Source organism: Condylura cristata, unplaced genomic scaffold, assembly GCF_000260355.1.
Source record: "Condylura cristata isolate star-nosed mole 26May11 unplaced genomic scaffold, ConCri1.0 scaffold00017, whole genome shotgun sequence".
NCBI classification, from domain to species: domain Eukaryota; kingdom Metazoa; phylum Chordata; class Mammalia; order Eulipotyphla; family Talpidae; genus Condylura; species Condylura cristata.
Window position 1 is genome coordinate 1,086,929 of NW_004567118.1, and position 27,801 is coordinate 1,114,729.

Here is a 27,801-nt window from a genome sequence, read left to right on the forward strand (position 1 = left end):
GCTCGGCCACCCCTCACCACTGGTCTTCTCTAGATGCAGCCTCATCCTTGACCCCTCTCCAGCTCGCTTCCACCCAGGTCTCGGCCACAGCCCTCCGCTTTCCCCAATACATCTCATCCTCACCCCTCTACCTCTTGACAATCCTAAGACTCCCCGCAACCCTGGAGACCCACCATTCAGGTTTCCTCTTTTCCTGCTCAGCTTTCTTGATACCAGTATCCCACATACCCCTGGTCAGCTCCCCAAGGTCTTCTTGCCCTAAACAACCCACCCTCCTATACCCTCACCCCCAAACCCCCACTTTCATGAAAGACCATCACCCCAGGAGATGCCCTGTGAGCTCACCTCTTTCTTGATAACTGATCTCAGTCCTTTGCCAAGTTTTAGTGGATTGTGTCTTCAACGGACTCCACCCCTAATTTCCAAGCCCACCCTGTACTTCCTTTCCATCTCCAGCCATCCTGAAGACACCGCATCCCTAAGTCGTCGTTAAACTGCTCCCTCCCCTTGCTCCCCAGTTCCTATCACCCTCACCCAGTCTCATTAAAAACAATTAATCCATAAACTTTCACCTCTTCTGCCCCATCTTTATTCTTCACCACAGCTGTCCATCCATTCTTCGACCCAACCCCCATTCAAGCTGAGGAGGTACAGAGTCCCCTGCCAACCCCACAGCCCACCCTCAACAGCCATATCTAGGTGCTTGCTCAGAACCTGACGGAGACTGAGCAGCCTGAATGGTAAGTGTGGAGGAGGAGGAGATACCCCCCACCCCCCACCTTGGGTCAGAGGTTTTTCCTGGGTATCTGATCCCCTGTACCTACCCTCAGGAATTGTTTCTGACACTCATATTAAATCACTGTGCCAGCTGCTGGCATGGAAGGTATCACCTAAATACTTGGAAGGTGAGGGATGCCCGCTTACAGTGCCCAGTCCGGGGCAGTGAGGCCGTCCCTTCCTTTTGGCTGAGAAGCGGGGAGTGCTGCTGTGCGCTGTTGGCAGCCATCACAGCATCGTGTCCTTGTGTGTTGTCCAGCACTTGTTAGAGGCCCCTCACCCAGTGCTCCCAGCCAGAGCTCGTTGCGCCTCAGTCCCAGCACAGAACATAGGGAACAGATGGGTGCCAGAAGTGGTTACATGTGACGAGAATGGGAGAGTGGGTCCTGAGGAGACCAAGGCCTAGGGGGTACAGAGGCGTGGAATTGCTTTCTCTACTCCACAGGTGCTGCTGGCTCACTGATTAGGCAGACCACTGTGTTTACCCCTGGACACAGGGAACAGAGTTATCTCAGTAATGATGCAGGGGGACATTCTTGAGGTCCAGGCCCCATCCTCAGCATTTATCATGTATCACACATTTTTGGGTGCACATTACCCCCAAATGTTGGTGGCCAGGCTTCAGAGGGTCACACTTGTGGCAGCACGTGCGAAGGGTCCCGGAGAGGGCCTGCTGCCGTTGCTTGCCTTAGGGTCTCGTTCCTTCGACTTTCACTCCCTTTGTGGTGTGCCGTGCTGAACGGGTTCAGCCTGCTGGCAGCTGGGTTTACAGAAGGAGTTACACAGGCCCACCGCTGCAGAGTGGTCTCAGTTTCCACAGTGTGCGGTGCGGAACAGACTGCGTTGTGTCGTCATTTTATCAGTGCATTTGGCAAGTATTTCTGGAGTATATGCTCAGTACTCAAGTATTGCTTGAGTCCCATGGTGTTCCCCCCACTGTTCTAGGCACTAGGAATGCCTAGACCTGGGCATGGTAGACTTGGGCAAAGTTTCTGTTTTCACTCATCCAGAGTTTGGTCTTTGCTCGAATCCTAAGAGCTGTGGAGTGAGAATCCGAGAGGACGGGATGGAAGGCAAGTGGAAGGGAAGGTACCCAGAGCTGCCCAACCTCATATTCCTGCCTGCACTCCCTTGGCTGAGGGGCATACGCTAGAAGGTTCTCATCCTCAGTCGGTATTCCTTTGCTCAAAGGCCTGCTTCTCACCACACACACCGCCATCCCACCCCTCATGGGACACATCCCGCTTTGTTCAGGTGGAAGGTGTTTTTTACTCATTTAGAACTTCCATGGCTCAAAGGTCAGCTGCCTGTCTGAATCAGAAGGGAACTTTGTCATTCTTTTCCAAATGAAAAACATGATTCACTAATGGGTACAGCAGCTGGATGGCTTAAACACCAGGCTTTGTTTGGAGTAGCCAGGCACAGGATTGGATCCAGGCAGTAGACAGGAGGCTGTGGAAATGGCTGGGAAGTCTTAGGGAGAGGAGTTTGCTGTTTACTCGAGCTTAAAGTGTTTTAAAAAGCAGTAAAGCTGGCTCATCCGTTTCTTCTTTTAATGGAAGGCTCCTCTAAGCTATTCTCTTTTCTTTCTTCCTTGATCTCTGAAGGAAGTGAAATTGAACATACAGTATGCAGAAGGCCGGGCAGTGTCGTGAGGCAGTACCTTCCTGTGTGTTGAGACATTTCAGAGAAGGCAGCTGAAACCTCGTTACCGGAACGGTCCTGGGCTCAGCTGAGTGGGGTGACAGATCTGATCCACATGTTGTTTCCTGTTCATTTTAGGCCTTATTTAATAAAATGGAGCATGTGGGTGCCAAAGAATCTGTAAGTAGTATGTTTGCCTGACACATACTTTGAACCAAGGACCTGAGATACTGGTGAAGATACTGCATAGGATTGGGCCTAGGGAAACCAAAGATTCTGCCCTTTTCCTGGGCCCCTTTCTACTGAGCCTCAGTTCTCCTCTAAAGCGGGAGTGGTCGTCTCTCTACAGGACACTTGTCGCAATGACACGGAGCCAGAAACTCCGAGGGCTGCGTTAGGGTGAGTCGGCACTGGGGTGGCCGGGGTTCTCCTGCTCAGCCACCACAGGGAGCGTCAGAGTCCCGCAGTAGCATTGCCCGCGTCCACAATGCAGCCGCCGTCTCCTTGAAAACACGCTTCTCTGGTTGGTTCTTGATGTCAGTAACGACTGCTGTACGGAAGTGAAACCAGCCTCATAGAACGGTAGATCTGGAGTCAGGGTCCCCGCAGGGGTGATAGCGCCCTGCCCAGCAGTTCTGGCTCTGGTTCCTGTTCTGCTTCTCCTGGAAATACACCTGTCCTGGTCTGCCAGTCCCGCCTCCCACGGCATTATGGAACAGACATGTGCAGGTTGGGTGTTCGCTTCTTGTGCAGAAAGGTATGCCCTGAACCCCAAAGTCTTAGGCCTGTTTTGTGAATTGTCAAGTGGCTGTTCTGAGTTTCTCTGGGCGCTTGTCTGTCACTTTGTGGCCTTTGTGACAGTGTTTGGGGAGACTGTTACTTGCTTTTGTCTGGCCACACTTGGTCCTCTCAGCAGTTTACTGTTTTGATTTTAGCAGAACATCACTGGCCGACCACTTACTGATAGCTCCTCCTTCCTCCAATAAATACTCATAGTATTCGCCATTAATTAGTTAATGAGGCCTTAACGGACCCAGGCTGCTATTAATCGGATTGTCAAGGTCTGAGCTCCCGGCCTTGTGGCTGACTGAGGATGGGACAGCTTGGCGCTTGAGGATTGGGGCAAGACGAGCAGGGCTGAGGGTAGGCCTCAGGCCATGGCATGGCTGAGAGGGACCAGAGCCCTGAGTCTCGGAACTGGACTTCTGGACTTGCACTCCTGGTCTGCACAGGATCGCTCTGAGGAATCCAACCAGGACCTCCCCCCTTTTCCTGAGGCCCTGGCAGATGGAGTGTGGAGCTGGTCTCCAGAAGAGGGACCTGAGAATTCTGGGTGGTGGCCGGCGGGTGAGGAGGGTGCGGGCAGCGAGGCAGGGGCAGGGCCAGGGCTCTTCCCCGCGCCTAGGTGGCTCTGCAAGGGCCAGCCTCACACCCCTCCTCCCGCTGCATGTCTTTGCTTGGGGAGATGTTTGCCTGGGTCCTGTTTACCCCTCATTTGGGTCCTGTTTACCCTCTGCCAACCCCAGAAGCCAGGAATTGTATCATAGCACCTTCCGCCATATGGGGACACCCCACTTCTCTCCTTTGCAACCTCACGCTCCACTGCTCTCCTGTGAGCCTTTCCTGCCCGCCTGGCCTGAATGTTCCCTTGCGCCCCTTCACTTGGCCCAGCTCAAGAGTCCCCTTCCCAGTCTCCCTCTGCCCCCCAGGCTTCTTGGGGCAGGGAGGTGGTGCTCACCACCAGGAGCAGGTGGTTTCCCTCCAGCTGGGGTTGGTTGACGCAGGGTGAGGGTGAGGGGGGCAGGTGGCAGAGCCACACATGACCTTGGGATCTCAGCAAGTTCCCTGACCAGGCCTGCTCCTGGTTCTTATCTGTCAGGAGGAAATAAAGTATCACTTGTAGAGGGGTCATGAGGTAGGAATGAAGCAGTGCAGAGGTTGCAAAACCCATTTAGCATGACTTGGTTTTATTAGCTTCTTTGGGCCTTGATTTTTTCGAGAGCCGTGATAGCAGGAGCCTTTCGTCGTGGCCCTCTTGCGTAGCTCTGTGGCCACCAGACATCAGTGTAGAAGTGACTCTGCTTGCCCAGCCCTGGTGTAAGTTGCTGAGGTGGGGCGAGGCCGGCCAGCAGTCTTCTCTGGCCCAGGCAGCGGTCCCATCTCCTCCCCTCCCCGACCCCAGGAGGAAGCCAGCTGCCCTGAGAGATTTGACTGTTCTGACTTTGGCTGTACGTTCTTTGGGCTGCCTACTCATTCTGGCAGTAGCTTCTTTGTTAGATTTGTTGTTGTAGATATCCTTTGCACATATAACTGTCAGGCCTCACGTGGGGCACTTGCCACAGCCTTCATCTGAGAGTTCTGATAGAGTGTCCTGGCATGCCTAGCTGGTCAGTGGTCAGTGAGTGTTAGAACTGGGGGGTCTCCCCTAGCCCTCCTCCCCCTTTGAAATGATGCCATTTGTACTTTGTCACTGCCAAGCTTGCAGGCACTGGACTGGCGCAGAAGTCTGGGGTGGGCGGTTGCAGGCCCTGGTACCTGTCGGTGGTGGCACCTTCCCCCTTTGCTGTGGCACAGTCCTTACCACCTACGTGGGGCAGACCCACCTGTGGGTCTGCCAGACCCGCTCATCTCCCAACACCTAAACCCTCAGACACTTTCCCCTTCCTCAGTTCCTTCCTTAACATCTACTTTCAGTTTTTACTTTTGTGTTCAGAGGCCTTTCGGTTGTAGTTTTGAGAACTGTGGCTGTGGGCCTCTGGGGTGAGTTGGGCCCTTCCTCACCTGCCGGCCATCTCTCTCTGCAGGTGTCATGTGATGCTCCACGGGTGTTGCTGCGTGAGTGGACATGCTTTCAGTGGCGGAGAATGGACTGGACCCCCGGGCTGCCATCCCAGTAAGTGGCAAGGAAGAATCAGGGTGGGGAAGAGGTGGCCGAACTCTATCTCATTCCCTTGTCGCACTTTGAAGTGCGCTCTCTGGAAAGAGGCCTCCAGCTGAGAAAAAGTTACAGCCGAAGCAGGATTTGAGGAGATCTGCCCTTTCTAGATCATCATTTTGGTGGTCCAGCAGGCATTTATGAAAAACAGTGGGGATTTGAGGTTGGTGACTTAAAGAATTTCCACTCGGACCTTCAGCCCTGCGTCTGCTCTCTTGCCTGATTTGATCACAGCTTGGCCTTGCACTGAATTGGTCAAAAATAGATATTCCCAGGCACTGGTTTGCTTTAGAGCAGGCGGGGAACCTGGCAGTGTACTCCATCCTTGAATATTTACCTCTTTCCAGCCAGTGACCAGTGGCAGGACCAGTGGCAGGACCAGTTCGAGGAAAGCCCTTTGTGTGCTGCTGGGCCCAGGCAGGCAGGTCCCTTGGAGAGGCAGAAGGTGGAGTCAGCTTTTGAGCTGGCCCCTCAGCACAGCCCTAAGCCAGGGTTTCGGTCCCTCCTTACTACAGGCCACAGTTCAGAGAACTCTTCTTGAAAGGAGCTGTGGGCCTCAGGGCACGTTCCCGCTGCTCACCACAGTGGAATACCCAGCTTTCCCGCAAAGGCCTTTCCCAAATGGTGACTGGGCCTTTTCCCCAGGGGCCCCCCGAGGTGGGGCAGAGGTGGACTAGCTTGAGCTCCTGGCAAGGGCTGTATGGATCCACTCGCGAGCATAAGAATTTCTGTAGCGTCTGCTGCGCTCATCTCTGCATCCCCTTGCTAATAGGCTTTCAGTTGAATGAAACGTTTGTGCTTTTACATACTGTACTAATAATAGCTTTACATCTAAAAGAACATTCAACATTAATTTTTTTGTGCTTTTGCTTTAAAGGGTCTATTATCCAGAATCTATAAAGAGTTCTTACAGTGCAACAATAAAAGATAAATTACCCAATTAAAAAGTGGGCACAGTATTTGAAGAGGCCTGTGCTAAAGAAACTATAAAAATGGCCATTAAATACGTGAAAAATACTTTGCATCATTAGACACTAGAGAAATGTGAGTCAAAATCATGAGCTACTTCTTCACACTAAGGGTTCTGTCATCAAAATGGCAGACAGAAAGAAGCGCTGGTGAGGACGAGAGATCAACACCCTCCTATGCTGCTAGTGAGGAGGCGCAGGGGTGCAGCCACTGTGGAAAGCAGCATGGCAGTTCCTCAGCAAGTTAAATGCAGAGTTACACACCACCTAGCAATTCCACTACCAGGTGTAGACTCAAGGACTAAAAATGTGTCTACACAGAACCTTGCATCAGTGTTTATTGCAGCACTGTAGCCAGAGTGAGAACAGCACGAATGTCTTACTGATGAGTGGATAAATAAGATGTGGTGTATCTGTGCACTGGCATATTATCTGCAGTAAAAGGGAGTGACGTGCTGATGGGAGCGGCTGCATAGATGAACCTTGAAAATATGGTGTGAAAGAAGCCAGGCTCAGAGGGTGGAGAAGACCTTTTTATGAAATGTCCAGAATAGGCAAATCCATAGAGACAGAATGTAGATTAGGGGGTTACCAGGGAGGGGGAAAGGGAGTCACTGCTCATGGGCACAGTGTTTCTTTCTTGGCGGTGATGCAAATGTTCTAAAATTAGATGGTGAGTGTTGCATGGGTCTGTGATTATACTAAAAACCATTGAACTATAAACAAAGTAAGTGTATTTATGCTGTGTATAGTATGTTGCATCAAAGCTGTTATAAAACATTTAACTTTTTGTTCTGCATGAACTGGTTTTGGCAAAAATCAGAACAAAACAGGGCCTCCCTGGTGGGGCAGGGGTTATGTCTCAGCACCATGAAGCTGTCCCAGCCAGGGGGTGACCCACATGGCACGGCAGACCGCTCCTGACCCGCCCACTGCCCCCCTCAGCAGTGTACTTCAGTGAATCTGCCTCTTCCGCTCCCACTCTGTCACTGTCACTGGTGAATCCTCTCACCTCTGGCCTACGCTCCTTGTGTGCATAAATAAATATTAAAAATCTTTTAAAAAATTAGAACAAAACAGTAAAAAAACTCGCCATCATCCATTCACCTAACTATTCAAGCCAGTCTCTGCAGTCCCTTCTGGTCCTCTTCCCAACACTTTGAGAGTGATCACGTTATGATAGAGCGGTCTTTAACTGTATTTCTGTATTTATTCTTCTATAATCTATTCTTTAAATAAATACTTGTTGAGCTCTTGCATGTGCCAGGAACTTTACCAACTGTGTGGACAGAGGATGATTAAAAGACGATTCCCACCACCCTCAAACACTGTTGATGGAATGTTGACTGCTCCAGCCCTATGGGAGACCGTGTGGTAGTAGCTCAAAATATTGGAAATAGATCTGCCACATGATGTTGCAGTTTCACTCCTAGGTATTATTTACTGAAGAATGCACAAATGCTAATTTGAAAAGGTAGAAGCATCCGTGTGTTCTTTGCAGCATTTTTTTTTAAATGTGTAGTTTTACATCCTTTTGCATCTTTTCCCATCTCAGTTGTAATCAACATGGGTTTCCCATCACTGAGTCACCCGTGTGCCATCACCATAGTCCAGTGCATTTCCCTCCCCCCACTGTTTTTGATCCCATTCCCCATTCCACCCCCGTAAACTGTCTCTGGTATATAGCTGTTCATTATTACTATTTTTCCCCCCAATCCTTTATGCTCCTGCTATGTGTGAAACCATCTGGTATTTTGTATTTTTCCTTTTCTTTCTGGCTTATTTCACTAAGCACAATCCCTTCCAGCTCCATCCATGTTGCTGCAAAAAGCATGAATTTATCTTTTTTTGATTGCTGAGTAATATTCCATTGTGTATATGTACCACATCTACTTTTAGGCATTTGGGTTGATTCCATGTCTTTCCTATTGTAAGTAAAGCACATTGCAGCCCTTTTTACAATATCACCAAGTTAGGGAGATAACCTAAGTACTCAGGATAGATGAATGGATCCGGTAGGTGTGGTATGTACACAGTGGAGCACTACTCAACTGTATAAAAGATAAACTCTTGCCATTTACGACAACATGGATGGAACTGGAGGGAGGTGGATAATGTTGAAACAAATCAGGAGAAAGGCAAATGCAATGTGGTTTCTCTTATCTGTGGAATATAGAGAAACAAAACAAAGGGTCATATAAAACCAAACAAATAACAAACCTTGGAATATAGCTACCAGAAGAAGGAGGAGAGCAGGGTGGGAGGGGCATGGTGTTTTTCTTACTGTCCATGGTAGACTGTCACGGAGGATTATGGGTGACTTAGTGATGGTGGGTGTGGTAATTACATCTAAAAGGTGTGAGCCCTAAATCATCATATACAGTGTTGTAAACAAGTTTTCCTCAATTTAATGAATAAATAAACAAGTCCTGCCCTCAAGAGTAATCCCCTGATTGCTATAGAGCAGGAAGTATTATTTTCATTGAACAGAAAAGGAAATTGAGGCTCAGAGAGGATAAGTGAAATGTCTGAAGGTGCCCACCTTTTGACCAATAGAGCGGGGACCAAACTCAGGCCTCTCACTGCCAGGTCTAAGATCTAGACCAGCTTCCTGTTTTCTGGCTCTCTGGTGGGACTTTTTTTTGCCTCTGGTGGTACTTGTTGACTTGGGGATGTTGGCTGTGCCAAGCCTCACCCTGCTGTAGATATCTAACCCAAGTTCCCACAGCTGTAACTGATGAAACCACTGTTTAAACACAAGATCTGTGAGACTTCAGTGAATGTAAGTCTGGTTTAAGAAAAAATCTACACAGATATCTTTGCCAAAAAACCTGTTAACTCTGTCTCTGGGTAGTATGTGTAATTTTCCTTTGCTTCTCTGAGCCCTGTTTTCTGTGATCAGCTAGCACATGCTGACCATGTGCTAGCTTTGCAGAAAGAATGTCTAGATAAACTGGTGTGCGCACGTGTGGGCACGCATACCTTTGGTGACGGTGTAGATGCATTCCAGAAGTTGCCATGGGATCTGCTAAAAGCAGGCCTGTGTCATCTTTGCCAGGTTATCAAGAAGAAGCTCGTGGGATCCGTGAAGGCGCTGCAGAAGCAGTATGTGTCCTTGGACACGGTGGTCACCAGTGAAGACGGCGATGCCAACACCATGTGCAGTGCCCTGGAGGCTGTGTTTATCCACGGCCTGCATGCCAGGCACATCCGGGCCGAGGCTGGAGGAAAACGGAAGAAAAGTGCCCACCAGAAGCCTTTGCCTCAGCCTGTCTTCTGGTCCCTCCTAAAAGCCGTCACCCACAAGTAAGATCAGTGAGGAGGTTTGGGGTGGGATTCAGAGTGCGGGACACCCAGCGTCCTCCCCAGAAGGGAGAAATCAACAGAGAGCTTTGTGTTCTAGAGCAGCTGGGTGAGGTGGGGGTTAGCACTAGTCCCAGCCTCCCAGCCAGGGTGACTGTAGACAGCCAGGCTGTCACCCTTCAGGCAGCCCACTAACCCCTGGGCTGGTGGCCTTTGGGCAGGAACAGCCCTTTTCCACACTGGAGCGGTTAGGTAGTTGTCACAGAGGCTTGAGGCCTGCAAAGCCCAAACCCTGCACTCCCTGGCCCAGCACAGACGAGGTTTGTTTGCCCTGTCCGTCAGTGTTCCAACATCTGGGTGCTAAATATGATGCTCATAGCAAGGTATGGGATTAAAAAACAAACGAGCATAGAATCCAGAGAGAGCATCTGACTATACTCCCTGAGATACTTGACTTTTTTGGCCCTGTTCCCAACTGGCTTTTGCTCCTTCGCTGAACCCCTGAGGGCTATTAAATGCTACATTTGGCCCCAAGGCAACTTATCAGTTTCTCATCTTCCCTTCCGGGCCTACTGCCACAGCCTTGTCTGAGGTTCTTGCCTTACTCCAGGATGATGATAGTGTTTCTAATTGCGCCCGTCTCATTCTGTCTTTCCTTAGGTCAGTTAGCTGATGAATATTTCCTGAGTTTCAGCTAACTGAGCTCAGTGACTGCGTCCTGTAGTGCGTGGTCTGCCCCCCAGGAGGAGCCCTGCCACGGGGTCGGGGTGACTCCAAGCAGGGGCAGCTGCATCAGACAGGCTGTCATACAGTGTGCGGGACACATGGGGTCTGATCTGAGCCTGAGGAACCCAGCCTGAAGTCTGTGTAGCTGTGACTTTTCCGTTCAAAAACCTGTAGCCTACAGACTCCCAAATGCCCCCCCGGAGACTGATTTACTAGGCTAGGGACCTGGAACCTGTATCCCAAACACCCCTGGCTAATGCTGATGTCCATCCAGGTGTGAGAGCTATTGCCCACTTTGCCTCACCAGTTTGACAAGCAAGGCCCTGCATTACCTGGTTTTGTAACCGAATCGCCACTCTCGTCTCCAGATGCTCTCTCTGGACTCCACACTTGTTTTTTTCTAACCCCATACCTTGCTATGAGTATCATATTGAGCACCCAGTGCCGAGCAACTCCTGTCTCAGGCCACTTGCTTTCCTGCACCTTATGCCTCTCTGTCAGTCCCTCATGCCTAGAAGTTTCTCCTTCACCTTTACCTCTTACTGCAGCCTGGGCATGACTGCCTGGCCTCTCCCCAGCTCTGCTAACAAAGCTCACCTCTGTGTACTCCCTGGACTGACGGCAGGGCATGTCCTCACCTGGTCCTCAGCCTCCAAGGACCTTGAACTTGGGGGGCTCAGCAATCATGTGTTGGTAAGCAGATGATGTCGGGGCCCAGGGACTGGTTGTAATGCAAATGTCCTTTGTGACACCAGCTCAAAATACTGGGCGTCAGAGCTTCATGTTCTTAAACTTCACTCAAAACTGCTCTCCCAGAGTTTTTCTTGCCTGTATACACTGGCATTCTTGCAATGTTGCTTCCTACTGATTGGTTAAGAAAATAACATCTCAGTGATTTGAAATCATTTCTTGAAAAAAGTTGTCCTCCCATTCCCAGACACATCATCTCGGAATTGGAGCACCTGGTCTTTGTTAGCACGGACGTGGGCCGCTGCCGGGCCTGGCTGCGGCTGGCCCTCAACGACGGCCTGATGGAATGCTACCTGAAGCTGCTCCTCCAGGAGCACACCCGGCTGCGCGAGTACTACCAGCCCACGGCCCTGCTTCGAGATGCTGAGGAGGGCGAGTTCCTCCTCAGCTTCCTGCAGGGACTGACATCCTTGTCCTTTGACCTCTCCTACAAGTCCGCCATCTTGAATGAGTGGACGCTTACCCCACTAGCCCTCTCTGGGCTTTGCCCACTCTCTGAACTTGACCCTCTCACTACCTCTGGCACAGAACTACAGCGGAAGGAGTCTCTGGATTCAATTTCCCATTCCTCAGGCTCAGAGGACATCGAAGTCCAGCACTCAGGCCATAAGATCCGCCGGAACAGGAAGCTCACTGCCTCCTCCCTCAGCCTGGACACAGCAAGTTCGTCCCAGCTGTCTTGCAGCCTAAACTCTGATAGCTGCCTTCTCCAAGAGAATGGGTCCAAGAGTCCAGACCGTTCTGAGGAGCCCATGTCCTACGACTCAGACCTGGGGGCAGCAAATGCCGAGGATTCAGACCCATCTCTGCAAGAGTGAGTACCCCTGCCCCATGCCTTCCCAGTCTCCCTCTGGCCTGTCCTTCCTTCTCTTCTTTCTCTCCCTCCCTTCCTATAACATGCGATTGCCACTAAGCACTGAAGGGGCACCATCTTACGTCCTCAGGGCCTGGAGTCTCAGGGGGCTGTAACCGAGACACCTTGGGGGCAGTGAGGAGAATGGGTTTATACAGGACTCAGAACTGGTTCAGTCTGCAGCTCTACCCCCGTGTGACCTTTCACAAGTTTCTCAATCTCTGAGACTGTGAAAGAAATTGTTGGCTTCTTCCTCGGAGAGAAGGAAACTAATAGTTCAAAGCTGTATTCCAAGTTCCCCAAATCTCCTGGGTGACCTCTCTGACCTGGAAGACACAGCCTGAATGGTGCCTAGTGGGGGTGGTCAATGAGGGAGCCCAGAGATATGTGGAGAAAGGATACAGATGGGACACCTCAACTAGAGGAGGAAGCCTGGACAGAGCCTTCTGCATTAATTTTGGTTAAAAAAAATTTTAAGTACACAGTGAAGTCTTTTCCCCCTGTAGCCACAATTGTTGCTGTCACACAGGCTCTTTCACTGCTTCTATGTGTCTGTAACAAATAAGAATATGCAGGTCTTTTGTAAAGTTTCTTATTTCTGATCCCTCTTCTTTTCCCACAAAAGGAAAAGTATAAGTTCATTATTCTACACCTTCTGGTGGAGGCTTCTTTTTATATCAGCCTTCTTTATCTTTTTTTTCTATTGATTATGTTTTTCTATCGTATGACTGTCTCTTAGTTGGTTGTATCAGCCATGTATTGATGACATTGGAGTTCTGTGTTTCTGTCTGTACCCATGTGTCTGGTCTTTCTGTTCTGTGTGAGTATCTCTGTTCAGTAAATTTCCAGAAGCAGAATTGTTGAGCCAAAGGATAAATTAATTGGCAATTTTCACAGACACTGCCCATTTGCACTCCATCATGATGGGCCCGTTTCCTCTCAGCCTGTCCACAGAAGGTGTTATCAAAGCTTGGGTATTTGTTCATGGGACAGGCCAAAACTGATAACCTTCTATTAAGCATTTCATTCATGTTCCATCAGCCTGTGTTTCAGACCACCTTTTCCACTCCTGCTGCCCACCCACACCTAAGTTCAGGTCTTCCCAGGGTGTAGAAATAGCACCAGGGTTGGGTGATGCTGTGGACTGCTTTGGAGCGATCTGGTGTCAGTCCTGGTACCTCTCTTCTTTCTCTCCCTCCCTTCCTATAACATGCGATTGCCACTAAGCACTGAAGGGGCACCATCTTACGTCCTCAGGGCCTGGAGTCTCAGGGGGCTGTAACCGAGACACCTTGGGGGCAGTGAGGAGAATGGGTTTATACAGGACTCAGAACTGGTTCAGTCTGCAGCTCTACCCCCGTGTGACCTTTCACAAGTTTCTCAATCTCTGAGACTGTGAAAGAAATTGTTGGCTTCTTCCTCGGAGAGAAGGAAACTAATAGTTCAAAGCTGTATTCCAAGTTCCCCAAATCTCCTGGGTGACCTCTCTGACCTGGAAGACACAGACTGAATGGTGCCTAGTGGGGGTGGTCAATGAGGGAGCCCAGAGATATGTGGACAAATCCAAATCCAGTAACATTAGGCAGATTGCTTACTATTTTGCAGTTTTGTTTCTCTATTTTTAAAATAGAGATTCCCTCAGAGGCCTGTTTGAGAGTGAAGACAGAGGCCTGCTAGTTAGTTGCACACATCAGAATGTCTTACAGGTAGGCCCCAGAGATAGCTTCAGAGCACTGGAGCCCATTCGATAGAATTTCATATGTTCAAGGGAAGATTTCAGCCACGGTTGGGAAGGAACAGCCGCGTCCCAGTGATGGCGGGACCCCTGACATGATTTAGGTTCATGCACTAGTCTGGTCTAGCCCTTCCTGGTCTCTCCTTCCTCCTAGAGACCAGCCAGCCCCACTTTGTCATGTGTCTTAGGTTTATCTTTCATGAGTCTGGTGATTGGAAAATTCCAGCTTAAGGTCACTGAATCAGTGACCAGCCACCTTGTGTGCAAAGTGCCGTCCTGGGTATTGGGGGAGCGTGAGGGAAGACAGTCAGGATGGGCAGGCCAGAATTGGACAGTGATGTGGCAAACACGACTCTCCCAGGTACAGAAATCCAGCACCGTCATTCTTAGAGCTGACCTTGAAGTTTGTCCTTCAGCTTCCTCAAAGGCACATTTCTTTGAGTGTATGTTTTAAGAGGAAAGATTCTCACTAACAAACTTAAGTTACTTTTATTATATGACTTAAATGTAACAAAGTCATTTAAATAATTTAATTTGATATTTAAAATCACTTAAATGTACTTTTGAGTTAATGTCACTTAAAAACATAAGTACCCAATGCTTACACCCTCCAACTAAAAAAATCCAAATGTAAGTTGAACATACAAGTCCAGCCCACGTAACATTCCAAATGAAATTTAGTCACTTAATGTTTTACAGAAACCAAATCACCGTTTGCCTGGTGATCCGTAGACTCTTGTGTTTGAGGAGTCTGAGTTATAATTACCCCAGGCGCCAGTGCAGGCCCAGCCTGGTGGTACGCTTCAGACGCTGGGCCAGAGTGCCTGAGTCAGCCCTTCTCCAGCCTTGTGACCTTGAATGAGTTACTCAACCTTGCTGACCTCGGTGTCCTCTGTGAAGTGGGGGTTGCTGGGAAGATGAAGTGAATTGAGAGGCGAAGCGTTTGGAGCAGACCCTGACTCGTTCAGAGTGCTCAGTAGGTGGTCGTGTCACTGCTGGTCCCCAGTGTCTGCTCGCCCTCTGCTGTCTCTCTCTGCGCTGCCACAAGTCCGTGGTGAGTAGTATTTGTCAGACCTCAGTCTCACAAGGCCTCCCCCGAGGGAAGTGGTTCCAGCCCTCCGCTCCATGCCTAGTGGCCCTGGGCTGCCAGATGGTAGGTACCATGTACCACCACGACATCCCGGAAAACCACAGACTCAGAAGTGCTCTGCAGAGAGACTGCCATCCGGGTTCTCCAGGCCGTACTTTGCACTATTTCAGTGTTCATACTACGTATGTGTGTATGTGTGGGTATATACACACATACAGAACATGTTTACTTGTAGCAGATAGTAGATAGTTTTCTAAGTGAAAACAACAAAGTTTTCATTTGAAACTGCTGCCTTGAGCCAGCCAGAAGTGGGAAGCCTGGGAATGGGAACAGTTTTACTTTCTTCAGAATTTTTGAAATTTTTCTTACTCTCCCTTTCCTTCAAAATCCTGTCTCTATACTTTTTTTCCCTTTTGCTATACATATTTCTCTTATTCTCTTTAATTCAGAAGACCAGTACCAATTTGGTGAAAACCCATGAACTTAGTTTCACCTTGTCAACCTTGGTTCTGACTCTGACTTATCACTTGAGCATCTTGTTTGGGGGTGCTTCTTCAGCTGTCAATCCACTCCATCTGCTCTGTGCCACTAAAATCTTCCTTACAGATTAGGAGTCTTGGTAATGCTGGTGTGTGTGTGTGTGTGTGTGTGTGTGTGTGTGTGCACGCGCGCGCTGTGCAGACTTATCAGTGATGATATAAACAGCTACAGAAATTAAGGTTACCATTTATTAAGTGTTTGTGCTAGACATTCTACAAAGCATTTTGCCTACATGGCCTCATTTAATCTTTGTCATGGTGATAAAAGGTACATGCTCTTGCCTTACCTGATTTACAAACAAGGGAATTAAGTTCCAGAACTTTGGGGACTTTTCGTGGGGTGCCCAGCAATGTGCCGACCAAGGCCAGGTGGACTCTGGAGCCCCGTGCTGCTGGAACCTCACAGGGGACAGTTGTTGAAAATCTCCTTCCTGAATTCACTTCAGAAGGTGCTCCGTCCTGTCACAGTGGGTGGGCACATACAGTTTGTTGACAAACATACTTTCATTCTCTGCCAGTGAAAACTACCCCTTCTTTTCCAGAACTCACCCTTGCCTACATGTTGTGAGCTACACTCTTGTATTTTCCTGTCTGGCTTTAGGGCAAAGCCAGGTCTCCCACAACTATTTCACCACAGCTATCTGTCTTTCTCTAATTGGCCTCCTATTTTTTTAATTGAGAAATAAGTCACATACCATAAAACCCACTATTTTAAAGTGGAAGATTCACTGGATTTTAGTGTTTCACTACTGTCTACTTCAAAAACGTTTTCACTACCCTGAAGGAAAACCCTTAGCATTCGCTATTGTGGCGATTTAGTATATATGGAATCTTACAGTGCGTAGCCTTTTGTGGCTTTTCCTTCACTTCGAATGTTTTCAGGGTTCACCCATGTTATAGCTTGTATCGTGGCTGAGGAATAGCTGCTGAATGGCTGTACCACACTTTGTCCAGTCATCAGTTAATAAGACATTTGTTGTCCATTCAAAAGTCAATACTTTTGAGCTATAATGAATAGCATTACTATGAGCATTTTTGTAAAATTTTCAATTCCTTTTTGGGCATATACCTAAGAGTAGAATTGCTCAGTCAAGTGGTAACTTTTTGAGGAACTGCCAAGCTTTTCCACAAAAGCTACACCACTTAATCTTTCCACCAACAACATATGAGAATTCTAACTTCTCTGTCTTTGCCAACATTTGTTACTTTGTGACTGTAGTATTCTGGTTGTTGTAAAGTAGTGTCTCTCTGATAGTTTCAATTTACATTCATAGCTGCTAATGCTGTTGAGCATCTTTTCATATAATAATCAGCTATTTGTGTGTCTTTGGCGTAATGTCTGTGCGAATCCTTTACCCATTTTAAAATTTGGATATTTGCCTTTTTACTATTGACTTGTAAGCTGTTTTTATTTTCTAGGTATTAGAACTTTATCAGATAGATAATATTTGCATATAAAATATACAAAATACAGAATATGCAAGTATTTTCTTAATCTGTCTTTTCACTTTCTTGACAGCCCTCTTGAAACAAAGTTTTTAATTATCTAATTTACTTATTGTTTGATTATACATAAATAGCATATTTGAGAAATCATCACCTAAACCAAAAACTTGCACCCATTTCCTTCTAAGAGTTTTATCTCTTGCATTTAGGTCTTTGGTCCATTTTTGTGTTAACTTTTGTATGTGGTGTGAGATAGGGTCCAGCTTCATTCACTTACATGGGCCTCTCCATTATCCCTGCATTATTGCTAAAAACATTATTTCTTCATAAATGTATGGGTTGGTAGCCTGCTCTTCACAAAAATATCCAGAATGTTGTCCAGGGTTATGAGGTTAAAGCAGAGCTGGAAGACACTCCAATAAAACTGGAGTCCCAGAGTCCTCATTTCCATGGGCCTACATTGAGGGGGCTTTCTACGTGTCTTCCGGACCCGGTTTTAGCCGCGAGGGCAGATGTGTGCAGCCTTTGCACTCCAGACAGCTCTCTTGCCTTTTGAACCTCCCTTCGTTCATGGCCCTCGCTACTGGGTTTGTAAACAGAGGAGGAGGCAGCAAACAGGTTTGCTTCAGACACGAAGTGGAGTCTCAGAAGCCTCAGGAGAGGGAGGTGGAACCACTAACCCTCCAGCCAGAGCACATTCCGGGAGGCCTAGGAGTATGTTTGTGCATGAATGTGTGCGTGCGTGTGCACCCAGGCACCACTGATTTCCTGCAGCCCCAGGAGCATCACTGAAGTGCGAGGCCCCTTGGGAGGAGTGAGCGGGGCACCCTGGGCCCACATACTTGTGTACATACATGTCCATTTTGCGAACAATGCAGTTTCTGCAAACAAGAAGCAATTTCTGCAAACAAGAAGCATGTCTTGACACCCAGTCAAGCTCTGGAGTGACCAGACCTTGCACCCCACCCCACCCCTCTGCTCAGTTATTGTTGCAGTACAAAGTGGACCTCACGCCACCTAAGTCCCTGCCACAGGGAACAGAGGCTTGGTGTCTGAGCTGCTGGTGGGGCCCAGCCCAGGACCCAGACTCTGCTGCCGCCGGCCTGGGGCATGATTGCCCACGGGACCCTGTTTTATCAAGCAAACTCCAGACCCAGTTAGCCTGTTTAGAAGGCAAAGGGCGGAGTCCCCTTTGCCCCATGTCCTTTTTCTGTTTTATGAGCTTTTTTACCGGAGGTCCTGGGCTCCACGACTCACCTGCCTAGCCAGTCTGCCCAAGTCCTGACTGGGGAGAGTCCTTGGTGTGGAGTGTTGACACAGGAGGGCTGTGTGGGAGCTGTGGAGCACCTTGGGTGATTTAAGAGCACCAGGTTTGCTTTGTTCCTTTAAATCACAAAACAGTCGCACATTCTTAACACTGCCCCAGTACCCTGCGGGTTTTTTCTAGCTGAAAACCCAACCTGTCTCACAGGTTTCTTTGTTTAAAAACTTCTAGGGTGTTATCGGAGTTCAGCAAAGCCCAGGTAAACTCTGTGCCAACCAGCGGACTGAGCGGAGGAGTAGGGACCCCCACCCAGCCGGACTCGCTGCCCCCCCGCCCCCAGGACACCAGCACACGCCTGCACGTTGCTGCACCTGCAGAGCCCCTCCCTGCCCACGCCTCTGCTGGGGCTCCAGGTGGTGGCCCCCAGCAGGAGCTGCTCTTCCAGGTGCCTGGCGCCCTGGGCTGGAAGCCACTGGGCACGGCCCCAACTGTCCCTTCCAGGAGCACTTCCGGCCAGCAGCCTCCAAGTCCTGTGAGAGACAGCGCCAGGGCAGCCGGCCAGAGGAGTAGCCAGCAGAAGCCCCTGGAAAACGACAACGCTGGCCAGAGCTTTGGGGTTCCTTCGCCCACGAGTCCGGTGAGTGAGACGCGCTGTGTGCAGGGAGGTCTTGGTGAGATGTCCGGAGCGGGTGCAGCGTCTGCCCAGCTGACACCCCGGTGGTCTCTGCAGTCTCCCCACTAGTCCCGCTCGCACTCCGTGCTGCTGGTGTTCGTAGCATCATGGCGGTGGGTCTAGCACTACTTGGTCTGTGAGGAGGCGGATGGATCAGGCACCGTGCTGGTCACTGCCATGGGCCTGGTCTGTCAACTTTACATTGACCCCGTCGGAGAAGATAGTTCTTACCGGATCACACTCTCGGCTCCTAATTTTCGAGTACAAGACTTGGGCAAGGCACTTACCTCGTGGAGTCTTGATGTCCCCTCTAGCACAGGTTGATATGAAGCTGCTGTTTCCTAAATATCAGGAGGCGAGGTGCTCTCTCTGCAGCCATGAACCGGTTTAGAACGGGGCTGTTCCCAGGGCCACTGTGGCCCTCGAGCACTTAAAACGTGGCCAGTTGCAGAGTGAGATGGGTTGTGTGAAAGCAATACCAGATGTTGAATACTCAGTAGGAAAAAAACTAAAATATCTCATTAGTAATTTTTCTTAAAGACTTATTTATTTATGCACAAGGGCATTGAGAGGATTCACCAGGGACCGAGCGGGGAGCAGAATAGGCGGACTGACTGAAATGCTGAGGGGAGCAGCGGGCGGTCAGGAGAGGTCTGCTGTGCTGTGTGGGTCAGCTCCCTGGCTGGGATTGAACTCTGGCTAAAGCCTCTGTGACAGCTTCCTAGTGCTGTGCTTTAACCCAGGGTGGGCCCACTATAATTTTTTGATTGGTCACCTGTTCAGAGGAAAATATTTATATTTTAGCTGTGTTGGGTGACAGAAAATATATTACTAAAATTAATTTCACCTGTTCCTTTTGATGTTTTAAAAACATGGCAGCCATAATATTTTAAAATGACACCTGTGGCTCACCATGTATTTCTGTCGGACAGCGCCGTCTAGAATAAACCCGTCTGGGCTGCTGATCGCACAGGGGAAGTCAGCCCTGGGAAACTCCTGGAGGGAGCCGTGTGTGGCGGCTCGGGACTCTCGGCACAGGGACGCCGTAGTCAAGTGGCAAAGCTGAGCCCTTGTGCGGTGACACGTTTGTTCTCGTGTAGCGCTGTCATTTCCCAAAGCTGTGGCTTTCTCTCCAGGGTTGGTAGGGCAGGTCCGTGTGTGGTGTCTCCCCTGGCCCAGGTCTGGAGCGGCTGCTCAGGAAGGCGCACAGCTCCGTCCCCAGTGTGCGCTCCGTGTCTGGCGTCTGAGCTCCGCCTGTGTCCATCCCTCTCTGTCTGCACATCGGCATGAGGCTGTGGCTCTCTCCCCCGCTCTCTCGTGCTCCGTTAAAAGAAAACATCACAGCGTCTCATCCTTTCTTCTCTTAATGCCGTTTGGCTTATTTCTAGGTTTGGCTTTGATGAGGACAACTGCTGTGACCATGCCCAGCTCTGGCAGCAGTGGAACAGGGCGGACAAGGCTTTTTGGGCAGACACGAGGCTAGAAAATATTTGCCCGCATCATAATTATACTTGTGATGAGTGTTGGGAAGGAAAAGTTTCTGGGTGACTTCATATTTGTGGCATCTGGGCAGTTGCGAATGGGGTTTCAGTGTATCTCCCAGTGGATGGTGTGAGTTCAAAGACTGGGTGCTAATCGCTGCCCTCCTGGGCCACCCACCTCTGGCATGTGGCTCCCTCCCCAGGCGGTCCCTTTGCCTGACATGGCGAGGGCAGTGTGACCGCACAGAGCGTGCCCTTTGGAAAGTGGTGCAGAAACCTCACGTCTCACCCTCAGCCGGCTCCTCTCTGGGGCTTAGCTGTGTGCGGTGACCTGACACCTTTAGTAGCACCTCAAGGTGGCAATTCTCTGCCTTGGGTCCCTGGTGGCAGCTGCTGCTCTGGCTTAGGTCCCCGGCCAGTAATGGTTTGAACAGTTGAAGGGGTGGGAGCAGACCAGACTGTACTCCGGGCAGGGGTGGGGGTGTGGGCGAGACAGTGTGCTCCCCTCCCTGTTACTGCTGGCGGGGGGCACAGCACAGAGCTCTGTCCAGGCCTGTGTGCAGAAGCTCCAAGGGCCCGGTGTTCCCTCTTTTTCTCTGTTGCTTAAGAGAACAAAAGGCTTTCCTCAAGTATGATTCCCGGGGCTGACCCGCAGCCACGGACACACGGGGCTTCACTGGTGCTCGCTCTTCTCCGGACAGAGTGGTGTCCTCACCAGCAAACACATCCTCACAGAGCTCACTTCTGTCTCCTTCACTGCAGGTCCCTCACTCTACCCTTGTTATTTTATGTTAAAGACATTTGGGCAGTCAAGATTTATTTCCTTATCTTCTATAACTGCTGGACACAAGAGAAAATAGCAGCTTTGTAGTTCTAGGATGGGATACACACAGAAGGCAGGAGCCCGGGAGGGGTGCCCTCCCCTTTGGGAGTGGGAAGGATGAAAGGTGCGGGTGAGTGACGGAAGTCGAGTCTCCGGGCCATTAGCAGGGCTGGGAGGTCACGGGACTTTGCAGGTGTGTGTGAGGCCCGCGTGAGACTGCCTGGACAGCCTCACGTTGCTGGGGAGCCGCTCCTCAGGCCCATTTTCCTCAGGGAGTTCCCCCGGAGCTCAGAGACCTCAGCAGGCCTTGTTCAGAACTGAGTGGCTAAGTGGTGATCAGCAGCCACCTGACTGACACATTGTCCTGTCACTGGCAGGAGACACACCTGCCAATGCCCAGGGCCTTCAGAGGAAGCCGTGAAGTACCAGCTCTGTGAGGCGCTCACACCTGACTCAGGACTCACCAGTCCATCTGGGGTAGCCCCAGCCCTGCCCCCTTCCCCAGCTATGGGAATAGGCAGGGCCGGTTGACGTCGGGTTGGAAACAGCAACATGAGGGTGAGGTTAGTTAACAGAACAGCTGGGCCGCTCCCAGCCCTGCGTGAGTCATTTCCTCTGTGTAGACAGCCACTTTGGGTGGCCCAGCCAGCTTCCTTCCCTCTGCTCCTCTACTTGTAAGCACAGAAAAGCAGGGAAGGCTTGAAGTAATGCGGTGAAGGAGCGAGAATCCATTCCCACAAGCCCTGCTCCCTGCAGCCAGTGGCCAGCTGCAGACTCAGAGAGACGACCACAGAAAGGGAGGGGCGGCCAGGCTCCCCGGGGGCTCCGGGTCCTGTTTGCCCATGCCTCCCTCATCTCAGACCCTACAAGCAGGGCCAGCGCACCCAGTAGTCATTAACAGGTAGTGCTGGGACACCAAGAAGTCCACACGCAGAAGAATAAAGATGCCCCTTCCTCAACTCCAAACAGAGCATAGACCTAAAATGTAAGTGCTGAACCTGTAGAACTCAAGCAAAAAGCATAGGAGTATTTTTTTTACTTTGACGTAGGTGTTGGTTTCCTAGAGACTTCACCAGTAGCACAGAGACAAAAGAAAAAAATAGAAGTTTAAACTTCATCAAAATTTAAATGTCTGTGCTTCCCAAGATCCCATCAAAGACAGCCCACAGAACCAGACTATTAGCAAATCAGGCATCTGATAAGTACTGTCTGGGGTATGTGAAGGACCCTAGCAAGCCTAGTAAGTTTCCTGGGGCTGCTGTAAGAAAGAGACGTAACTTGGATGACCTTAAACAACAGAGATGAGTTCCCTGGTCCTTCTGCAGGCCAAGTCCCAAATCCAGGAGTCCACAGGGTCTGTTCCCTCGGCAGCTCTCGAGGACGAATCTGTTCGTGCCTCGCTTCGCTCTGCCGCGGCACCGTCCTTGGCATCTGGTATGTCACAGGCCTCCTGCCTGCGTGTCTGCCTCCCTCCGTGTGTCTTCTCCTTTGTGAGGACACATCATGTTGGGTGAAGTGGCCACCCTACCCAGTGTGATCCCACATTAGCTAATTACTCTGCAACAGAGTGACACTCTGAGGTGCTAGGAGTTAGAACATCAGCATCCCTTTTGAGGGGTGCAGTTCAACCCATAACACAAAAGTAGAATAAACAGAACAAAGGAGCCAATTCAAAATGGGCAAAGGACTTCAAAGGTCATTTCTCCAAAGAAAATATGGAAACATACTCAGTGCATTAGACATTAGGGAGATGCCTGTCAAGCCCCAGAGTGCTTCAGGCCCGTCAGACACCTGTAATGAACAAAGAGTGCAAATACAGCTGTTCCTTGGCATGCGTGGGGGGTTGGTTCCAGGACCCCCTGGATCTTAAAAGCCGAGGTGTTCAAGTGCCCCATCCAAAATGGTGTAATGTTTACCTGTAACCTGTAGCACGTCCTGGCAGGGGCTTGAAATCATCTGTAGATAATGTGTAACACCTAACACAATGTATATACTATGTAAATAACATTAAACTGAATTGTTTCGGGATTAATGATGAGGAAGAAAGTCTGTATGTTTAGCACAGCCACACTACAGTGGGCCTAACTATTTTCAATCCATGGTTGGTTGAATCTGCTCTTGCAGAATTCATGGCTATCGAGGGCCCACTGTCATAACAAGCAGGGAAGTTGGGTTAGAAATTGAGACACCCCCCCTCCCCCCCTCCAATGCATGGCTGGTGGGAATCTAAAATGGTACAGCCACTTAGGAAAAGTGTTCGGGACTTCCTCAGAGAGCTGGACGTAATTACCCTCTGTCCCATCCATCCCCCTTCTCGGCATGTCCCTGGGAGACTACAAAACAGGCCCGTGCAAAACCTTGTGCGTGAATGTTCGCAGTGGCCAGAACAAGCAAACGTCCACCACTACGTGGGAATATTATTAGTAATAAAAAGGAACAAAGCACAGACACAAACCACAATGTGATCTCACCTGAAAGTGGTCACTAAGGGAGAGCAGCCCGTTACGGAAGGCCGAGTGGTGTAAGATTCCGTTTGTGTGAAATGTCCAGCACAGGCAAATCTTGAAAGAGATTGCTGGTTTCCTAGAACTGGAGTGATTGGGGCGGGGGTGTGTGTGTGGGGGGGTGCGTCGTCACCGCTACTAGATGTGAGTTTTCTTTTGGGGTGATGAGATGGATGCTCCACTCGGAATACACAGGAACTACTGAATTGTGCTGAACAATTTAAATTGTGCAATTTAAATGCTGTATGAATCCTTTCTTCGCAAAGGGGCTTGGAAAAAACAATCAGCATCTTTACTTTTGTTGCACTAGAAAAGCAAGAGCTGGATCTCGGAAGATGACTTCTATCGGCCGCCCCGAGAAGAGCCGGCGGAAGGTCCTCCAGATAACTCTCCGCACTCCTCCAAGGGGACCCCAGAGACAAGGCCTGGTCTCCACAGGCATCTTTCTCAAGGACCAAGGAAAAGCTACTCCACGGGGGCCTTAGACAAAGCCTGCATGCCTTCCCCGGGACCCAAGACAAGCCAGGCCGCCGCGACGGCCCAGGAGCACAAGAACTTCCGGGTGGTGCACCGCAGGCAGATGGGTAGGTGCCTCTGTGGGGCCCTGGGCACCTCCCTGGGCAGGGATGTGGCTCTTGAGAAGGCAGCTGCAAGATTCTGTTCCCCCTTCCCAGCCAGGTGCCACCTTCTCTCAAGAAAAACCTTTCCAGTATGTAAAATAGGAACACTCTTCCTGAGTAATGCAGGAGAGCATTTCAGGAACGTTCATAAAATCTTAATTAAATCATACTCAGCACTGCCTACAGAGTACAAAAATACCGTGCTCATGTTGGAGTGGAAGCTGCTTTCCCTGACAGAATCCTCTCCTGCGATTCTGCAGCACTCTCCACTCGGTCTATAGCCCGGGGCACGCTGAGCCTCCAGGCCCCAGGGCTCTCTGCAGCTCCTTCCTAGGCTTTTGTCTCAGGTGGTTTATGTAACACCTCTGCAGGGCCTACCTGATCTGCGCTGCTCAGTGTCCTCTCTCTGCTGTTCACAGTGAGGCCAGCGTATCTTCACACCCAGTGAAGTTCCAGGAACTATCACCTCAGTTTTCTGTAACCTTCAAAAACGGATGAGCAAACAAAAAAAAGCATGCCCTCAAGTGGCTCTCTGGCTCTTCCCCTCTGCTGTGTGCAGTGACTCAGCAGAGAATTCGGCCGGGTCCCTGGGGCCCGGTGTGGGGAGTGTGGGTAGAGCCCTGCTGTCTGTGCTGGTTTCTCTCAGGCGCTTCCCTCAGCCCACGTGATGGCTGCAGCCAGGGAAGGGCGCTTTGTGCCTAGGCATCAGTTCCTGGAGGGTGGGGAGACCCTGTACAAGGGCTGCCTGTCTCCCGGGCTAGCCCTGGCGTGGAGAAGACAACTATGTGTCCTTTGGACTCCTGGCAGTGCCCGGCAGCGTGCACACAGGCACACTCTCACCGTGTGCATGCTTGCACACGTGCTGGGCATCTGAGGCGTGCCGGGCGCTTCTCGATGCTAAAGCACAGTGGGGAGCAAGTACGTGTCCCCATCTTCCTGGGCCTTATGCTCTAGCACAGGGGGCAGGAAATGAGAAACAAGCGAAGGTCTAGTATGGGCAGTGTAGTAACTGCTGGGGAGAGCAGAATCAGGCCGGGGTGAGTCTTTCACCTCGGGAGCCCTCCCAGGCCGGGAGACGTCGCAGGGAAGGGAGAAAGGGACGGGGCACGGCAACCTTCATTTCAAGAAGGGAGCGCGAATGTTCCCTGTGGTGGGAACATACTGATGTGTCTGGGGAACAGAGGAAACTGGAGCAGAGGTGATGGGGATGGAGATGGCGAGGGGTGAGGTCAGAGTGATGGCAGCCTAGTGGGCCACAGAGGAGGACTCTGGTTTGCCGTGAGGAGCTGGCCACACTGCAGGTTTGGGCACAGGGCCATGGGCTGACTCGTAAGTGGATCGTTCTGACCCAGGGGGAGAAGGGCCCTTGAGGAGGTCATTGCCATTATCCAGGCCTGGGCTGGCGGGTTGGACCGTGAGATGGTGGTGGCGAGGGTTTGGACATGCCAAGAGGGTTCCGATAGGGGTATAAAAGAAGTGGGGTAGGGGGCTCCCAGGCTGGTGACCCAAGCAGCTGGATGGATGCAATTTGCCATTTTATGAGATGAGCCACATTAGGAGAGGAGCGGGAGAATAAGGAGTGGGAGGATCGGGAACCATTTTTGAACTCTGAGGAGTCAGATGTACATGGAGCACGTGGTAATCTGAATCTGAAGTTCAAGGGCAAGGTCCAGGCTGGAGGTACAAATTTGGGAGTTATTGGCATCAAGCCCCAAGTGCAAGTGAGACCAGCTCGGAAATGGGTGTGTACGGCAAAGGCACCAGGCCTGTGCGCTGGTGCACCATTGGGAGGCCAGCGCGGGAGGAGGCCAGTGCCCCAGGGACCGAGCAGAGGGTGGAGAAGGACAGGTGGGTTCCCAGGCCAAGGGAGGAGAGTTCCCCTCCGGCCATGGCTGACGGCTCAGACCACACGCAGGCCAAGCATTGGCCTTTAGGTTTGGATCCCAGGAGGCCCTGGTGCCCTTCCCAAGCAGTTTCCGTGGCGTGAGGGGACAAAGCCTGATGGGAGCAGGGCAGCTGGAGACACTTCTGGTGCCCCGGGATCTCTCTGCAAAGGGGCAGAGAAGGCAGAGGTGGAGAAGTGATGGAGTCCAGAGAGGCATGTGTAAAGAGGGGGCTGTGGCCGTGCATCTGTGTGCTGCCAGGAGTGATCCAGTAAAGAGGGAGAAACGGAGTCGGGGGAGGGAGAATGGCTGGGGAGGCACCCTTGTCCTGGAGTGGGCGGGTGGGGGATGTGTGCGCATCCCTGGTGACAGCAGCATTCTGGGTACAGATGCGGGAGAGGGGAGGTGGTGACGGGCATATGGAGGTAGTCTTTTGAGAGCTTTCTTTTTCTGAGAAATTCAGGAGCAAAGTCAGCCACTCAGGGCATGGTGGGCATATCCCAGCCAGCCCCGGGCCCGGCCTGTGTTCAGGTAGCAGTCACTGGCCACATCCGCTCCAGACCTCGGCCTCTGGGGGCTTTGTTGGGTGGTGGAGGGACAGGCCCATTGGCTAAACTGCCTCTTTGCGCCTCCAGGGCTGTCTAACCCCTTCCGGGGTCTCATGAAGCTGGGCACGGTGGAGCGGCGAGGCCCAGTGGGCATCTGGAAGGAACTCTTCTGCGAGCTCTCCCCACTGGAGTTCCGCCTCTACCTGAGCGACGGGGAGCGCACCTGCGTGGAGAACTGCTCCCTGCTGCGCTGTGAGTCCGTGGGGCCGGCCCACAGCGATGGCCGCTTCGAACTGGTGTTCTCGGGCAAGAAGCTGATGCTGCGAGCCTCCTCGCAGGACGAGGCCGAGGACTGGCTTGACCGGGTGCGGGAGGCCCTGCAGAAGTGCCGGCCCCAGCAGGAGGACGAGTGGGTGAACATCCAGTACCCGGACCAGCCCGAGGACCCCCCGGCAGCCCCCCAGGGCGGCACCCTCTCCCACTCGGACCTGCTCCCGGAGCCAGAGACCCTCCAGGGCCCGCCGCTCGAGTGGTCCTCTGCACACGTTCCTGAGCCAGACGCTGTTAAGGAGTCGCTTCTGTACCTGTACGCGGACAGGACCTGGGTGCCCTGTATATTCTCCCTGTCCTTGGAGTCCCTGAAATGCTTCCGCCTGAGAAACAATGAGAAGATGTTAAGTGACAGCCATGGAATCGAGACCATCCGAGATATCCTGCCAGACACGAGCCTAGGGGGCCCTTCCTTCTTCAAGATCATCACGGCCAAGGCCATCCTCAAGCTGCAGGCCGGGAGCGCCGAGGAGGCCGCCCTGTGGCGGGACCTGGTGCGCACGGTCCTCGCATCCTACCTGGAGACGGCCGAGGAGGCTGTGACGCTCGGCGGGAGTCTGGATGAGAACTGTCAGGAGGTGCTGAAGTTCGCCACACGGGAGAACGGCTTCCTGCTTCAGTACCTGGTGGCCATCCCCACAGAGAAAGGCCTCGACTCCCAGGGCTGCTTCTGCGCAGGTGCGGGCTTGCACTCCTGCCCTTTCGCCTGCAGCCTCATTGGGCCTCCTGGTTTTGCCTCTCCACCCCTTCCTGCCTCACCAGGAGCACCCCTGTCCCACTCCAGTAGTTCAGCAAATGAGGTTTTCCTGCAGCCTCTGCTCCTCCCAACAGCCATTGGGGCCAGTGCCCCTGCTTGTGGGAACCCCGCCCTGCCCCTCCCGCCACCCCCTGCCGAGGGGGGACCTGTGG

At 51.3% G+C, this 27,801-nt stretch overlaps 1 protein-coding gene across 2 annotated transcripts in view; it reads left to right on the top strand.

The window, feature by feature from the left end:
- Positions 1-27,801, top strand: part of PLEKHM1 (pleckstrin homology domain containing, family M (with RUN domain) member 1) — a 37,840-nt gene that overhangs the window by 446 nt on the left and 9,593 nt on the right. Inside the window, exons 2-8 of one of the 2 annotated variants that reach the window (XM_012726596.1) lie at positions 605-740; positions 5,226-5,314; positions 9,383-9,630; positions 11,291-11,917; positions 18,262-18,667; positions 23,822-24,095; positions 26,650-27,570. In XM_012726596.1, the coding sequence (XP_012582050.1) occupies positions 5,267-5,314; positions 9,383-9,630; positions 11,291-11,917; positions 18,262-18,667; positions 23,822-24,095; positions 26,650-27,570 (2,524 nt within the window). In that variant the 5' untranslated portion in view covers positions 605-740; positions 5,226-5,266. The remainder of the gene's footprint in view (positions 1-604; positions 741-5,225; positions 5,315-9,382; positions 9,631-11,290; positions 11,918-18,261; positions 18,668-23,821; positions 24,096-26,649; positions 27,571-27,801) is intronic. The other variant, XM_004684925.2, reaches the window with a different exon arrangement.